The 15,426-nt window shown below is 60.3% G+C and overlaps 5 protein-coding genes across 5 annotated transcripts; 2 read left to right on the forward strand and 3 right to left on the reverse strand.

Annotated features, from left to right (window-relative positions):
- Window positions 1-121: 121 nt before the first annotated feature.
- On the reverse strand, window positions 122-1,672 carry CH63R_01465 (Vitamin H transporter; the record flags this gene model as incomplete). The annotated part of the gene is made up of 1 exon (XM_018296440.1): window positions 122-1,672. The coding sequence occupies one exon, from the start codon at window positions 1,670-1,672 to the stop codon at window positions 122-124; it is 1,551 nt and encodes a 516-aa protein (XP_018164802.1).
- Window positions 1,673-2,576: 904 nt separating this feature from the next.
- CH63R_01466 (TfdA family Taurine catabolism dioxygenase TauD) lies at window positions 2,577-3,868 on the forward strand (the record flags this gene model as incomplete). The annotated part of the gene is made up of 4 exons (XM_018296441.1): window positions 2,577-2,843; window positions 2,913-2,987; window positions 3,092-3,159; window positions 3,247-3,868. 4 exons carry the CDS (start codon window positions 2,577-2,579, stop codon window positions 3,866-3,868), a joined length of 1,032 nt encoding a protein of 343 aa, XP_018164803.1.
- A 210-nt stretch (window positions 3,869-4,078) lies between these two features.
- Window positions 4,079-6,110, reverse strand: CH63R_01467 (Arginine deiminase type-3; the record flags this gene model as incomplete). The annotated part of the gene is made up of 3 exons (XM_018296442.1): window positions 4,079-4,629; window positions 4,720-4,944; window positions 5,045-6,110. 3 exons carry the CDS (start codon window positions 6,108-6,110, stop codon window positions 4,079-4,081), a joined length of 1,842 nt encoding a protein of 613 aa, XP_018164804.1.
- Window positions 6,111-7,166: 1,056 nt separating this feature from the next.
- On the reverse strand, window positions 7,167-9,587 carry CH63R_01468 (Transient receptor potential ion channel; the record flags this gene model as incomplete). The annotated part of the gene is made up of 2 exons (XM_018296443.1): window positions 7,167-7,200; window positions 7,357-9,587. 2 exons carry the CDS (start codon window positions 9,585-9,587, stop codon window positions 7,167-7,169), a joined length of 2,265 nt encoding a protein of 754 aa, XP_018164805.1.
- Window positions 9,588-13,182: 3,595 nt separating this feature from the next.
- CH63R_01469 (C6 zinc finger domain protein) lies at window positions 13,183-15,025 on the forward strand (the record flags this gene model as incomplete). Its single annotated transcript, XM_018296444.1, has 3 exons — window positions 13,183-13,489; window positions 13,570-13,979; window positions 14,042-15,025. The coding sequence occupies 3 exons, from the start codon at window positions 13,183-13,185 to the stop codon at window positions 15,023-15,025; spliced, it is 1,701 nt and encodes a 566-aa protein (XP_018164806.1).
- Window positions 15,026-15,426: the final 401 nt, after the last annotated feature.

Genomic DNA, 15,426 nt, shown 5'->3' on the forward strand with positions numbered 1-15,426 from the left:
TTTTGACCGAAAAAGTCCATTCAAAACACTCCCGAAGCATGGCTTTATCACCATCTGGTGTTAGATCTTCTTGATCTGACAGGGCTAACAAACAAATCAATATGGTATAATCGAACTGAGATTATGAAACCGTCTTGACAGCCTCCCTCGCATCCCTCTTCTCGCCCTCGGCCCCGTCCTGGCTATCGACCACCTCGACCTTTTCGAGATGCGCCACGCTGTCCCCGGCCTCCCTCAGGGTCTTCCAGTTGAGCCCGAAGTCGAGGATGTCGGGGTACCTCCGCACGTACCACAGCATGCCGAGGATCGCGGCGATGCTGCCGACGCTGAAGGCGGCCGCAAGCGGGAACCCGACGGGGTACCGCGGCGCGTCGGCCGTCCGCCACGCGCGCAGCGGGATGGTGGCGTGGCCGACGTAGACGAGGGTGACGGCGACGCCGACGATGACGGAGCGCGCCTCGGGCTCCTTGCGCAGGATGATGGCGAGCCAGGCGAGCAGGGCGTAGCCCCAGGCCGCGGTGGCGAAGGTCAGGAAGTAGAAGGTCATGACGGCGGCGCGGCCGGCGGGCCAGGCGGCCAGGACCGAGGTGGCGACGAGCTGCAGCAGGGCGGCGCCGACGGCGACCTGCCAGCGCCAGTTCTTCCAGTCGCTGAGGGCGTTGAGCGAGATGTTGGCGACGATGGAGATGGCGTAGCCGCCGAGCGGGATCAGGTTGACCGTGTAGACCGAGTAGAGCGCCTCGCCAGTGGCGGCGTCCTTGAGGCCCTTGAGGTAGAGCAGGAAGTAGGCGTTGGCGCGCTGGGACCAGGCGAACTGCAGGTAGGCGGCGAGGAACAGGTACGTGACGGGGGAGAGGAAGAGGCCGCGCACGCGCGACCACAGGGCCGCCCGGCCCTTGACGATCTCCTGCGTGGTGGTGCCGGAGCGGGCCATCCTCGAGGCGGCGAGGGCGCGTTCGGGCCCGGTGAGCCAGAGGGCGCGCGTCGTGACGGGGCTGTCGGGGATGGCGAGGAAGCCGTACAGGCCCCAGACGATGGTCATGACGCCAGAGACGACGAACAGCCACTGCCAGCCCTCGAGGCCGTGGGCGCCGTTGAGGTTCTTGTAGAGGGCGGCCTGCAGGATGCCGAGGAACATGCTGCCGGCCTGGCTGCTGACGCCGAAGATGGCGAGGCGCTTGCCCAGCTCGGCCGGGGTGTACCAGTTGAAGATGAGGTTGACGATGCCGGGCCACGAGGTGGCCTCGAAGACGCCGAGGAAGAAGCGCAGCACGAAGACGGTGCGGGCGTTGCGGGCGGCGAAGGTGGCGAGGGTGATGGCGCCCCAGACGACCTCGCAGAAGGGCAGCCACAGCGAGGGCCTCACGCGGGTCTGGACGAGCTGGGAGGGCACGATGAAGAGGGCGTAGCCGATGGAGAAGTAGGTGGTGAACTCGACGAGCTCGTTGCCGTAGAGCGAGAGGGCCTCCTGCATGCCCGAGACGTAGGCCGCCGTCGTCGCCGACTGGTCCATGTCCTTCATGAGGCCCGCGACGAAGGCCCACGAGAGCAGGAGGACGTCGAGCTTGAGCACGAGGACGTGCCCGGGGTCGCGGAAGTAGGGGTGGATCTTGGCGAGCCATGAAGGCCGGTGAGGGTCCGCCGTCGCGTCGTCGGTTTTGGTTGTCGCCATGGTGGAGGGGACGATATGGTGGTGATGTGGTTGTGATGTGTTTGGTGATGTCTTCTTCCCTCTTCAAAAACAGAGTGTCTCTGGGTCGTATTTGAAGCTTACGGTTCAGCAACTATTCGCCATTTGCGTCTACTAATGGTTCCAAAAGAATCTCTCCTTAGTCGGACTGATCCCGACGATGTCGACCGGTGTGTCTATCGGGTGGTGCCGCCGTCTAAGACCGATTCTGGTGAGCGATTCGATATGGCAACATTGCCATGTTGGATGGTGGAATGAGGAGAGAAGAAGTCGGTTTTCACACACACACACACACACACACACACACACACACACACACACACACACACACACACACGCACACACACGCACACACACGCACAAACAACGCATAACACACCGAGCTGACAAGCTTTGGTCGGTTTTTTTCCAGACGAACCAGTACCAGTGAGCCACGGCGCCAACAAAAACCTTCAGCAACCCCCTGAGTCGCGAACACGGGAGAGCGACATGGGGCATCCCAGCACCCGGGGCCCGTCGGGGGCGGGAAATGTCGCCATTTCGACGTGTTATGCCGTGACGTGTCGTCCTCCTCACCGCCAATGAGACTACGAGACTGGGCTGGTGGTTGTTGTCGTTCAGAGTAAGATTTGTCGGGATGGCGCCGACGGGGGGAGGGAGATGCCGGTCGTGCGATGCCGGGGAAGCGGCTTTATCTCCGGTAGAATGTATGCATGCTTAGGTGTAGGAATCTAGCAAGATACTTATATCGACAAGAAAGGACGTGACAGCTTTCAGCTAGGCGGCTTACAGGTATAGACGTACATATTGTGTGCTCTGGCTGTTCACAAAAAAAAAGCCAGCACAAATTCGTCGATCCTTCACCCATCGAGCCGAGTCATTCACAATGTCGTCCCAGCCACTCTACCCGGCCTACCTGCCCACGCGGCCCGACGGCTTCCAGCCGACGGTCGACCTTCCCTACTTCGAGGCCGAGGAGCCCGGGTCACGCGCCGACGCCACCAAGCCGTCCCTCCTCCGGGCCGGCGCCGTGGTGGAGAACATCACGCCCCGGGTGGGGTCCGAGGTCCGGGGCGTCCAGCTGACGCAGCTATCCAAAGCCGGCCTGGACGAGGTCGCCCTGCTGGCGGCCGAGAGGGGGGTTCTTGTATTTGTGAGTCGATGTCGAGAGAGCTGTTCTCCCTTTTTGGTTGGGTGTTGACGACGAAAAACCGTGTCACAGAGAGATCAAGACTTTGCCGACGCCGGCTTCGACAAGCAGAGGGAGATTGTGCGACATTATGGGCCTCTTCATCAGGTAAGTTGATCCCCTCCCGTCCAAAGGGGGAGGGGAAAACGAACCACAAGGCTCACAGAATATCTGTGCGATGCTGAACATCTGACCACCCTCTTTCTCCCCAGCATCCCACCATGGGATACCCGGAAGGCACCGGCCCCGAGTTCCACGTCGTCTACGCAGACGAAAAGGCGTAAGTCCACGGCGCAATGACACAGAAGCAAACCATATATAAACATAACTCACGCTCACTGCCAAACCCCCCAACCCCCCCCTACAGAGGCAACCTCCGAACCCTCCTCGGCCCCCGCGCGGCCTACGATCTATGGCACGTCGACCAGACCTTCACTCCCAACGTGCCCTCGACCACCTTCTTCTGGGTTCTCGAGCAGCCGGCCTCGGGCGGCGGCGACACCGCCTTCACCTCCCTGACCGCCGCCTACGCCGCCCTCTCGCCGGCCTTCCGCGCCACCCTCGCCGGCCTGCGCCTCTTCCACACCTCGGCCTCCGTCGGCGAGGTCGCCCGCGTTGGCGCCGAGCGTGCCCTCGCCGAGGCCGTCTCCACGACGCACCCGCTCGTCGCCCGCCACCCCGTCACGGGCGCGCCCGCGCTCTTCGTGAACCCGACCATCGCGCGCCGCGTCGAGGGTTTCCTGCCCGAGGAGTCGGACGCGCTGCTGGGCTTCCTGCACAACCACATCCGGAGCCTGGACTTTGGCTGCCGCGTCAAGTGGGAGAGGGGCTCCGTCGTCGTGTGGGACCAGCGCAGCGTCGCGCACAGCGCCGTGCCGGACTTCCGGGACGGCGAGAGGAGGCACATGGTGAGGATCATCCCGTACGGGAGCCGGCCCGAGCCCGCGTTCCCCGAAGAGTACGAGCGGGCCCTGGGTAGAGAGGTGTAGTAGGTAGTCCGATGTTGCGTCTGTTTCTCTTGGTTCTTATCTCCACAACTAGACTTGGATATTTCCTGCTTCTACTCCTACTATATTATGATATTATATATCTCTCGGAGCCTTCATAGCCTGATTCGAGAAGAATATGAGGGGGAGGCGATGCTTCATCTACTAACACCACCAAGCAATCGCCTCTCTCCCCTTTCACGGCACGCCGCTTCACTCCCACCACTTCACGTCCGTCTCCCTCAGCGTGTTCGACCCGCAATGAATCTCCCCGCCGCCGACGTGATGCGAAAGGAAATCGTCCACGAAACTTACAGCCATCCCCGCCGCGCCGTACGCCGCTTTGACGGCGCCCTCCAGCAGATCCACACCGTCCACCACGGGGCCCCACGGCTTGGGGCTGAGGTAGTGGCCCCCGATTACGATGGCGTTGATGGCGGCGGGGCTGAACGCCAGCAGGAGCCGCTCGTCCCGCATTACCGTGTTCGTGTGCGGCGGGAGGCCGTCCGGAGAGCGGGCGAAGAGGCCGGAGGGGAAGTTGGCGTCCTTGAACAGCACGGGCACGCGGACGACGTGCTCGCGCGCCAGCGGGATCTCGGCGAGGAGCGTCTCGAGATTCGCGTCGATGTGCTTCTGCGCGTAGGCGTTGACGGCGCGGAACGTCTCGTTAGCGAGAATCTCGTCGACGGTCGTCTCAAGCTCGTCGGGGGTGAGGGTGAAGACGTCCCCGACGTTCCCGTCAAAAGAGATGGCGCGGACGCCGCCTGCAGGGGGTGGATGGATGTGTTAGTGTACGCCCATCATCGCTCGGCCTCCCCCTTTATTTCCTCTTGGACTTGAGAATGATTTCTTACCCTTTCCAGCCTCGGAAACGTTCCGGAACACCTCCAGCGCGGAGACGGTATCGGCAATGGCGATGGTAAAGCCCAGCCCCGTCTCGTTCGAGGGCAAGAACTGCACAAACTCGTCCACGTGGCCGATGAATAGCCAGCCGGCCTCGAGCATCAGCGGCGTCTGCACTTGCTGGCCCTCGAGGAACGCCGTCATGGTCTCAGCGGGAGACTCGCCAAAGTGCTTGCCTGTATGTGTGTCTATGTCAGCCAAACTTCCCCCTTATGACCACCATATCACCCAAGGGACTCTCTCTTTCTTTCTCTTTCTCTCTCTCTCCACACTCACCCTGGATGATGCGCCCGGCAGGGTACTTGATCCCGCTCTTGGACGTATACGGCGGGATCGTCTCGACGTTGCCGAACGAGTTGATCTCCCGGTGCCCGAACCCGCGCCTCCTCCCATCTGCCGGCTGGAACCCGCCGACACCCTTGCCCCGGAGCTGCTCAAACACCTGCCGGCCGCCCGTCCGCGTCGACTGCGCCGACCGGAGCATGATCCGCACCGCCACGACGCCGCCGTCCGGGCCCGGCATGCTCGCGTACGCCGGCTCGAAGAAGTCCTGCGCCCAGATGTCGCTGCTCTGGTTGAACAGGTACAGCGGCGCCGCGAGGCCGGCGTCCCGGCGCGCCCGATCCAGCCCCTCGACGAACGCGAGCTGCACGGGGTCCGACTCGTTGGCCGCGACGGTGACGAGCTCGTCGACGCGCTGGAGGTGGTGGTGCGTGAGGACGGGCGCGACCCTCAGCTCCACGGCGTCCGAGAGGACGGTACCGTTGGCGTACAGGTCGAAACGCACCCTGACGACGCCGTCCCAGGCGGAGGCGTCTGTCACGAACTCCCGCCCGTCAATGCCCAGGGCGATGCCCGCGCGCAGCTGCGTCGCGTTGAAGCGGAACTCCGGGTCGACGAACCGCCACGCGGCCGTCTCGTCGGCGCGGTCCGGGTAGTCGTTGACGAATAACCGGACCCTATCGGCCGCGGCGTCCGGCGTTGCGTAGACGTACGCAAACGCATCGTCGGCCACGTCGACGGGGAGAGTCGCCAGCGGGGCGACGAGGGACGGCTCGAGGAGCAGGTGGCCCGACGCGTCGTGGCACGCCGCCAGCTCGTGGTTGCTCAGCGGGTTGCCGCGGAGGTCGGTGTTAGCGCACCGCCCGTGGGCGTCGCCGACGTTGGGGAGGAAGATGGCGCCGCGGGCCGGCGTCCAGAGTGCCTTGTCGGCATCGTCGGCCTCGGTGAGAATGCCATCGCGGTTGGTGTCTGCTCGGATGACGGGGCGGACAGGGCCGGCGCCGAGGACCGCTCCGAGATGGAGGCCGGCGAGGGCGAAGGCTGTGGTCTGGGATCGCATCTTTGCTGGTTGGAGACAGGTTATGATATCTTGTCGAGGTCTAAGAAGACAAAGTCTAGCGGAAGAGGGAGTTGATGACGGCTGGGCCGAGAGCTTGTTCGAGAGATGCTCACTGCTTGTCTGTCCTCGTGTAAGTCCATCCGAGCGGCACCACCACAAGGTTATATATACACGTCCCCGGGCCCGCGGACCCGGAGAGCCCTAGAGGAAACAGGAAACAATAACAAGAAACAAGTATCCAAGCAGGTTACATCCAGTACTTCACCGCCCCGCTATCTCATCATCTCGGTATCCCACGATTCCACTGTGAAAGGGGTCCCGGATAGTCCTTTACGACGAGACCAAATCCAGGCATCGACATGTGTAGCGGAGCGGAGGCAGCCCACAAACAACAACACCGAGTAAGCATCCTTGCTGGATCGCAACGAAAAGGCCAGCTTATCTCTCTTGTCGACGATGCGCGAACCCGAAAGAACCACGCAAGAACAGAGCACTAGGCGACTGAAGCCATCTCCGGGGTCGGCTTCGGCGCCGCTAACCCCGATCGGGAGACTTTCGTGGCCAAGACTTTTGCGGATGGAGTCGATTTTCTATTTGTGGGGAGAGAGAAAGAGGGGGGGGGGGGTTGGCATAGCTCATCCCTGCGAGATTTTCGTTGCGGTCAGTACGTCTATTCCTGTGGCCTATGAGTGAACAAAGACGTGATCAACATTCATATACGTTGTCGCTCCTTATCTTGCTGAGAATGGCGCGGCCTTGGCCGACTTCTACGAGACCGGAGGGAGGGGGGACGTGTGAGGAACATTCATTAGATCTGTCAATTATCTAACTGCACATGATATGGTGATGTATCCCGCTGGATGATGCAACGCTGGCAAGGAAGACATGAGGGAAAATAAAGAACAGCTGAGCAAAGATGCCCCAAGGAATCCCCCGGTGCGCCTGACAAGATAGTCTAATGTGGAAAAAATGCCTGAGTAGGTAGACCAGGAACTAAGTAATACATAAAGGAAAATTTGGCCATCAGAACCCTAATTGATCACAGTGATCGATGGCTCAGTGATCGTAACCGGCGCCGCGCTGCCATGGACTACGGTGGGTGTTAGCTGGGGGTGCCCAAGAGAGTGAGGGTGAGAGTGAGGGTGAGAGTGAGGGTGAGAGTGAGGGTGAGAGTGAGGGTGAGGGTGAGGGTGAGGGTGAGGGTGGGTGAGAGTGAGAGTGAGAGTGAGAGTGACAGGGAGCTCACCTGTTATTGTTCTGCTGCCGGAACTCGTGCATATTCTGACCCATCTGGTTCGCAAACGGACTCGGCGGGTACTCGTCTCCGTGCGGGGACCGCGGCGTCACCGGCGTGCGCGGCCGCATCGAGGTGTCCACGGGGAACATGGGCACCGACGGACTCACAGCGGACCGGGCGCCGGGCGACGGAAGCACCGAGAGCTCGTGGTTATCACCGCCACCGCCGGCGACGGTGACGGTCGGCGGGCGGTACAGGGCGGTGCTGCTGTTGTTGTTGCTGTTGCCGAGGCTGTGCTGGCTCATGCCGCCCTCCATGGCCTTCTCGGCGAAGCGCAGCGAATCCCTCCGGCCGACGCCGCCGCCGCCGCCGCCCGCCTCGTCCTCGTCGAGGTCCAGGAGGCCCTTGTTCTCGGTGCGGTCGCCCTTGCCCGTGACGGCCGGGTCGACCAGCTGCGACGGCTGCTGCGGCGGCTTGCCCTTGACGCGCCAGAAGACGAGGACGCTCGAGATGAGGACCATGAGCAGCAGCACGAGGGCGAAGACGGCGTTGACGACGAAGAGCACGACGCCGACGGCGCCGACGACGATGCCGGGGGCGCCAAAGACGTTTGTGAAGATGAGCAGGAAGACCGAGTTGACAAAGTTGACGGCGAAGATGGAGATGTTGAACGAGTTGGTCGGCTTGTCCATGAAGGGGCGGAGCACGCTGACGGCGATGAGGGCGGCGGCCTCGAGGATGATGAGGGCGATGGCCTGGCCGACGCCGACGCCCTGGCCGAAGGCGACGACGGCGGCCTTGGCGAAGACGTAGCCGATGAAGGGCACGATGAAGTAGTAGGCCGAGGCGCGGTACTGCACGTACAGGAACCCCCACTTGTTGATGATGGCCGGGTTCGAGAAGAGCACGTGGGCCGGGTTCTGGTGCGTCAGGATGGACTGCTTGGCGATGCGGATGACCTTGAACGAGGCCCAGATGAGGGTGAAGAGCGTGCCGAAGAAGAAGACGACGGCCAGCACGACGAGCGCCGGGGAGTCGGCCTGCACGAACTCCCAGAGGCACAGCACGGCCATCTGCGGGAACCCGATGAGGCACAGCCGGAACAGGATGCCCTTGAGCGTCGTCTTCCAGTCGCGCCGGAACTCGAGGAAGCGGTCGCGCCGGGTCCAGTTGTTCTTGGCCGCCATGGAGGTGCCGTAGCGGAAGGCGGCGACGCCGAGCACGGTGAAGAGCACGAAGGCGCAGTAGACGATGAGGCCCGTCAGGAACAGGTTTGTCGTCTCGATCTTGGCGCGGAAGGCGACGCGCTGGATGCCGTAGACGACGTAGGACCCGTTCTCGAGCTTGATGTTGGCGCGGCGGGCCAGGGCGCGCAGGCCGCGGCGGACGGGGCCGGCGACGGAGCGCTTCGACACCTGGACCGAGACGCTCCGGACCGAGTCCAGCAGGCGGGCGGCCTCGCCGCCGGTGGCGCGCTGGTACCAGGTGCACAGGTCCTGCATCCAGCCGAGGTGCACGATGCCCATGGACCACTGGAAGTTCTGGGTCCAGGCCTGGACGATGGGCGGCATGTCGACGCCGCTGAGGCCGACGAGGGCCTGGGCCTGGAAGTAGCCGAACAGCGAGAGGGCGTTGGCGGCGAGGTGGGCGGCGGCGTCGGAGTGGCCCATGGCGGAGATGATGCCGGCGGACCCGAGGCCGAGGCCGGCGATGACGGCGGTGGCCCACTTGACGCCGACGAGGTCGACGGTCTTGCCGTTGGAGAAGTCGGCCTCGACGCAGGCGACGGTCTCGTCCGTGTCGGTGAGGTTGACGAGGGCGCGGATGGTGGCGTCGAGGTCCGGGATGGTGTAGGCGATGCCCGGCACGGCGTCGAGCTTGTCGCCGATGTCGAAGGAGAACTCCATGTCGATCTTGCCGGGCTTCATCGGGCAGAGGCCCTGCAGGTTGGCGGTGCACGGGTCGATGACCTGCCGCATGTACTCGAAGCCGTAGATGCGCAGCGCCACGTCGAAGACGGCCTTGCCCTCGACCGACACGACGGCGGCGACGTTGGCCGTGACGGAGCCATTGTTGGCCGAGACGACGACGTTGAAGAGGCTGGCCGAGAAGTCCGACTCCTTCTGGCAGTTGTTGAGCGAGAGCGACTGGAGGATCTTTTCGGCCGACGCGGCCGAGGGGAAGAAGGCGGCGAGAGAGAAGACGTAGACGAGGTAGGGAACGACTGCGGTGAGTTTCATTGTGAAGTAAGGATCGTGGGTAGTAGCTGTAGTACTAGTGGTGGTGGTAATAGTAGTGGGAGTTGTATCAAGCAGTAGTAGTTGTCGTCGTGATCGCCGTCGTGATCGATCGCCGTCGTCGTAGTCGGTGTCGTCGTCTTCGTCGATGGTTCGGAATCGGGGTCAGAGACTATTCACTGTTTGTCGCGCAGTGTCCGTCAGCAAGGAAGTGAACCGAGTCAGTAGACTGACATGACACGCTCGCTCCGTCGACTCACGTTGACTTGACACGGGGGGGTGGCGGCGGCGGTTCCGTCCCGAGTCGAACGGGTATTTTTTTTAACGGGAATTACTAGTTGAGGAAGAAAAGGGAGGGGTCCCAAAAGAGCGACGGACGACCCCCTAAACTGAACTGGACTGAACGAAAGAATTGAACGGGAAGGGAGGAAACGAATGGCTAGGTAAAGGCGATGTTGACTGGCTATCGACTTGTGTCTCTCTCTCTCTCTCTCTCAAACACACACACTCTCTCTCTCGCCCTCTCTTTTTCTCTCTCTTTCCGACGATGCGGCGTTGGGAAAAGACTCTTTCAAAGGGACCGAGTGGGAGCGGCGGCGGCGGCGGCGGCGGCGGCGCAATCAGAGCTTCAGAGCTTCAAAGCTTCTTCTTTCGAAATGCGACATTAGAGTCCAGTCTAGTCCGGTCGCTCGTCGGGAAGGGGGGAGAGGGGAGGAACACAAGGCGAAAAGAAAAGTCAATCGCGTTCAAGGAGAGTTATTCGAGAGACGTCTCTCTCATTGCCGGAAGATCGGGTCGGGACGTCCAGGCTTTTGGATCAAGGGGGGTGCCGGGAGGGGTGACGGACTGAGAGGGAGTGACTAAGGGAGGGAGGGTGTGAGGGAGGGAGGGGAGAGGGGGGGGAAGAGAGGTATGGTATGGTATGAATGAATGTATGAATGAGTGGTCCAGATTGCAAGATGAGGATAGGGAATAGGGGATATTGGGGGATATGGGATATGGGGTCGCACAAATCGGCTCCATATGCATCTTTGCCAAGGTGCCAATTGCCGTTTGGTGCATGCAATTTCTCTATACGCGGCTACAGATGGACGGGGGACACGACGTTGAGGGGGGGCTTCTTTCGGGAGGCGAGGCGAAGCAGCTCTTCGCGGTGGGGTTTCCAAGACCGGCTACTGAGAGACGAGAAGAAGAGAGGAAGACATGTTTCTGCTGGTTTGAACGAGACTTTCGTAGTTGTCAAAGAGTTGCTACAATCTGTTGCAAGTGCAAGTGGACTTGCTACACTCTCCAGAGTTGCTTCATGTCTCTCTCTCTATTCGCTCAAAGAAGACACAAGATGATGAGGAAGAACCGCCCGTCCTGTCAAGCAAAACGTCAACTCAACTCTCCAGTAAACCAACACGGGCCGAGCCAGCCGTTCGCTCATCATCTAGGTAGGTAGGCTTTAGTAGGGGAACATTCAAGGGGATGAACCTGTGAGTGAGCACGGCACACCCCCCTTGCGTCCCTGTCCAGCTGAAATAATGGGTTGGATGGACGGCGTTCGTACTCTGTCTGTACCGATGCTGTGTACGCTGTACCTTGCCTTAGCTCCCCTCACATAAGCTCTTCACTCCCGTCTTCACTTAAACTATCACTCTCCCTCTCCTCTCACACAGCGGCTCACCTTGCACTGCCCCAAACATCACATCCAGTTCGTCTGGTCGCCCGCCGCCCCACCCCTGAAATCGCCGAGACACCCAAGACCCTTGAAACGAGACATGCCACTCAGTCTCAGTCTCTCTCTTTTTTTTCTTCTCTCTCGCCCTCTGCTGCTGCTGCTGCCACACGCTGCCTGTGCTCGTTGTTCGACAAGGGGGAAGAGACCCAATATAAACTCCACCGCAATCCCCTCGGATCGACAAATCGGTTCTAGCTGCGCAGACCGGGGAGGGGGGGAAGCCAGAAGGCGAGAGGGCGCGTCGATAGGCTGACTGCACAAAAGCCAGCGAGCGAGTCGTAACACAACACGATGGGGAGGAATCCGAAAATCCTTCCACCACCTTGGACGAACCGGTGGAAATCAATTCCTGCTGCCTTATCCACTATCCCCCCATTCCACCACCCCCTGTGCCCACTTACCCTCCCGGGTTATGCATGCTTCAGGTCAATCAGGTGAAGCTCTCGCCTCCAGACAATCGCCCGCTCCCCCCCCCCCCCCCCCCCCAGTCTCGACTCGGTCGAATCGGCGGGCGACGATGGCAGTGCAGCAGAGCAGAGAGCGCCCAAGGGGAAAACTCTCCGCGGTTCGTTCTCGATAACTCCTGTAGGCTGAAGGCTGCTGGGGGTGGACTGACTGAAGGCTGTCCCGCGCCACTCACTCACTCACTCTACACAGTACTACTCTAGAACGCCGCGTTTGTTGTGACAGTTTGTCGCTGTCAGAAACCCCTGATTCTCTCTGGCGCCCGCTCTCCCCCATTGGCTTGTTGTTTTTTGTGACGCCGCCACTACGCGCCAACACCGCCAAGCGGGTTTGCTCTCCCACACACACAATCGATCGTCAATTGGACATGGAGCCCGGCCTGGCCTGGCCTGGGTTCCTCTTGGCGCTTGTGCCTGGTCTTGAGGCGCACCGTTTTGACGGTTGGCATTCTTGTCACTCCTCCTGTTGACACCGCCAGCTTAGGGAGCGCGAACCCGATGACGTCGTTGGGTGCGCCCCCCGCGTGGTCTGGACATTGGAAACACATAAGGCATGCAAGGGCCAGAAGAGTGGTTGGTGTCTCGCAACCTCCTGTAGGATCTTGGGATATAGGAAAGGAAAATGAAGAAGAGGAAGAAGAAGAAGAATCCTCGGTTGTCGACTTCGAACCGTGTCTGCTGAGACGCAACATCGACTTCCAATCCGTCGGTCTCTCGAGAGGAGTGCCAAGCAAAACACGGCGAGGATTTCCTCCCCATCTCCTCACGACCAATGCGCCCCCCCTCGAACCAAGGGAGATGAGATGAGGCCAAGTGTTGGCGTCCTGCAAAGCCACAAAGACAAGAGACTTGGCCGATGATCCGTTCGGCCTGACTCTGTCGGTACTGAGTGCAAATACTGCGTAGATAGATTTTATGAAACTCCGCAGCGATGACTGGCCAAGGGCAATTAGCCATTCCCTCACCCCAAGATGAAGAAGGATCTTTAACAGTAGGTAAGGCGTTCTTGACACAAAATGTGGTGAATCAGCCTCATGAGAGAGACTGGCATCCGGGCCCGGCAGATGTCCATTAATCTCTAAGCCTCGACTCAGCGAACAAGCAGCAAACGCCGACTTCCGGAATAGGCAACTGGCAACCAAACCCATAAAGAGATAGACACCTTTCGGAGGCCGACATCGCCGCTGCCGCACTCCGCCGCACACGGTCCCGCCGCCGATGAGCTCTCGGCAGACGCCGCGCACTACGGATACTTTGCCGTTAGTTCGACCGACCTTCCTCTGCCCAGCAACTTGCAATGCACTCTTCGAAACACTACATCTCCGTCTGAACGTTGCTCTCGCGCCTTGGTGAATCGGAGACGCTCTTCAACCCACTCCGCCGCCACACATCCATCCGTCCCATCCCCAGCATGAGCCTCGGCCCGCAATGCTGGCGCTGCCGCAAAAGGCGCCTACGCTGCGATTCCTCCCTGCCGTCATGCCACAAATGCCTCGCGGCAGACGTCCATTGCCCCGGCTACGGTGACAAGAAACCGGTAGCATGGCGGGATCCCCTGGTCCTGACCAACAGGGGCGTCGTGCGCATTCGGGATCCCAAGGAAACAAAGACGTCGTCACCTTCTGCCCCGGCCTCCGTCCTCGGCATCGTGTGCCGATCGCCAAGGACGGCCAGCTCCGAGATGGACCTGAGAATAGCCGCCGACGCCATTGAGTACTGTGGGTAAGATGCAATCCGTTTACGAACAGTGGTCTGATGCTGTGGCATCCCCCCTCGCCCTTCGCAGACAACTATAAAGTCGCCCCGGATCTGGCGCCGTACGCGACAACACCGAGCCCATTCCAAGTGTCACTGCGTCAAGTTGGCGAACTCGCCGTGTACTTGAGAAATGCCTACATCTCAATTGCGGCACTGCACCGACACGTTAGCGGCGAGCCTTCGGTCCTTTTCAGGCTCGCAGCAAATGACAACCGTGTCAGTCCGAGATCCGTTGCCCGCTCTCACGCGAGGTCGGAGGCGGCCGCGGCGGGAGACTCGGACCTCTTGTGCTTGATACGAATGGGGGATTTCAAGAGCGTCCACTTTGCATCTCAAGCTGCCGCTTTCAAGGCTTTGGGCGAAGAGTTGCACAGATACCAACCTGGTGGGTTGACAGACGACTTTGGCCCGAGCATATTCCTCGGCATCATAGTGATGCTCTCATCCCAGGTAACAGCGTGCCCTTGACTCCTTGACGTGTGTCATTTCCCATTGCCAACAATCATCAACAGATCCAATTCTCGGCGTACGCCCCCTGGCAATCCCATATCGACGGGGCATGGAGTCTGGTCCAAGCCCACGGCGGCTTGGAAGTCGCTGCAAGGATGGACGTGAAGCTGTGTCGACTGTTACAGCAGTTTGCCCTCCTAGACATATTCGGCATGACCACACACCGTCTCAGTAAAGTGACTGCCGAGACCATCATCTCGCGTGCAGTGCCTTATGCGTCGATATTCCATGACTCTGGTGTCGATAGTTGCAACCCGTGGCGGCTGATACCAAACCAACTGGCCAAGGTTTTGATCCGAATCAACGTGCTCCGGGCACAAAACGTGCTGTTTGCGAAAGCAAGTCCACGTACAGACGGCCTGTCCGCGATCTTGGACCACCTCGATGGCTTGTCTCCTACCCGATGGGCGGCTGATGAGATGTCGACCAACACCACAGCTTTGCTGGCGCCGAGTGATCTTAGCGAAGACCAGGAGACCAAGGATGCCTGGGTGGCTTTGATGACAGCGTATCGTAACGCTGCTATCTTATACGCCATCAGCAGCCTCACATCGCTCGGCGGCACATCTGCAAGTGGAATCATTGACTTGCAGGATCCGGCTCCCTGCTGTGCTGAAAGGCAGCTGACTGCGTACCACGCGCTTCTCGCGTCCCTCCATGTACTCTTCGATCAGAGATCCAGGCGAAGAAGAGATCATGGAATCAACGGGTCGTCAAAATCCGCCGCTACCAGCGCGGGCCTGCTGCACAAGTTTGTGATATGGCCGATGGTCATTACTGGTATCCATTCCGCACTGGTCTATCACGACCAAGACGCCACAAGGTTCCTGTGCTCGGAGATGCAAGCGGTGGGCGAGGAACTAGGCACTGTCAGCATGATAGACGGTGCTCGTATAGTCGAAAGACTGGAGCTTGGAAGAGAGCGCGGCCGCGACGTCTCTTCATGGGACGACCTGTTCGACGGGGTACCCTTGTTTTTCATGTGAAGAAGAAGCTCTCCAAGGAGACTCATCCAGGCTCATCCAAGATCGACCGTAAATCAAACCCCACGCCCAAATTGGAGCTTGAGACCGTCCTCCCGTGTCGGCTCCTTGGGTCTTTCATGCCCTTCCACAGCAACAATGGGTCACACTGCCAAGCGTTGCCAATGTGTCCGAATCCAGCATTCAAATGTTTCGCGTGCCGTCGCGTGGCACCCAAGTCAAGCCACGAGCGATCATTGCCGATACAACGTCGAAACCTGAGACACGGAACGGCATTTGACGCGTTTGCGATTCGACAGAATTCCTGCGTTCGCCAAAGCGCGTCATGGGTCGTTAGTGGTTCGCTGTCGTCACCAAGGGAGTTCGAATTCGAAGAATTGTGAAAAAAGTATTCATATAATCTG

This window comes from Colletotrichum higginsianum, chromosome 1 (genome assembly GCF_001672515.1).
Source record: "Colletotrichum higginsianum IMI 349063 chromosome 1, whole genome shotgun sequence".
Lineage (NCBI taxonomy): Eukaryota > Fungi > Ascomycota > Sordariomycetes > Glomerellales > Glomerellaceae > Colletotrichum > Colletotrichum higginsianum.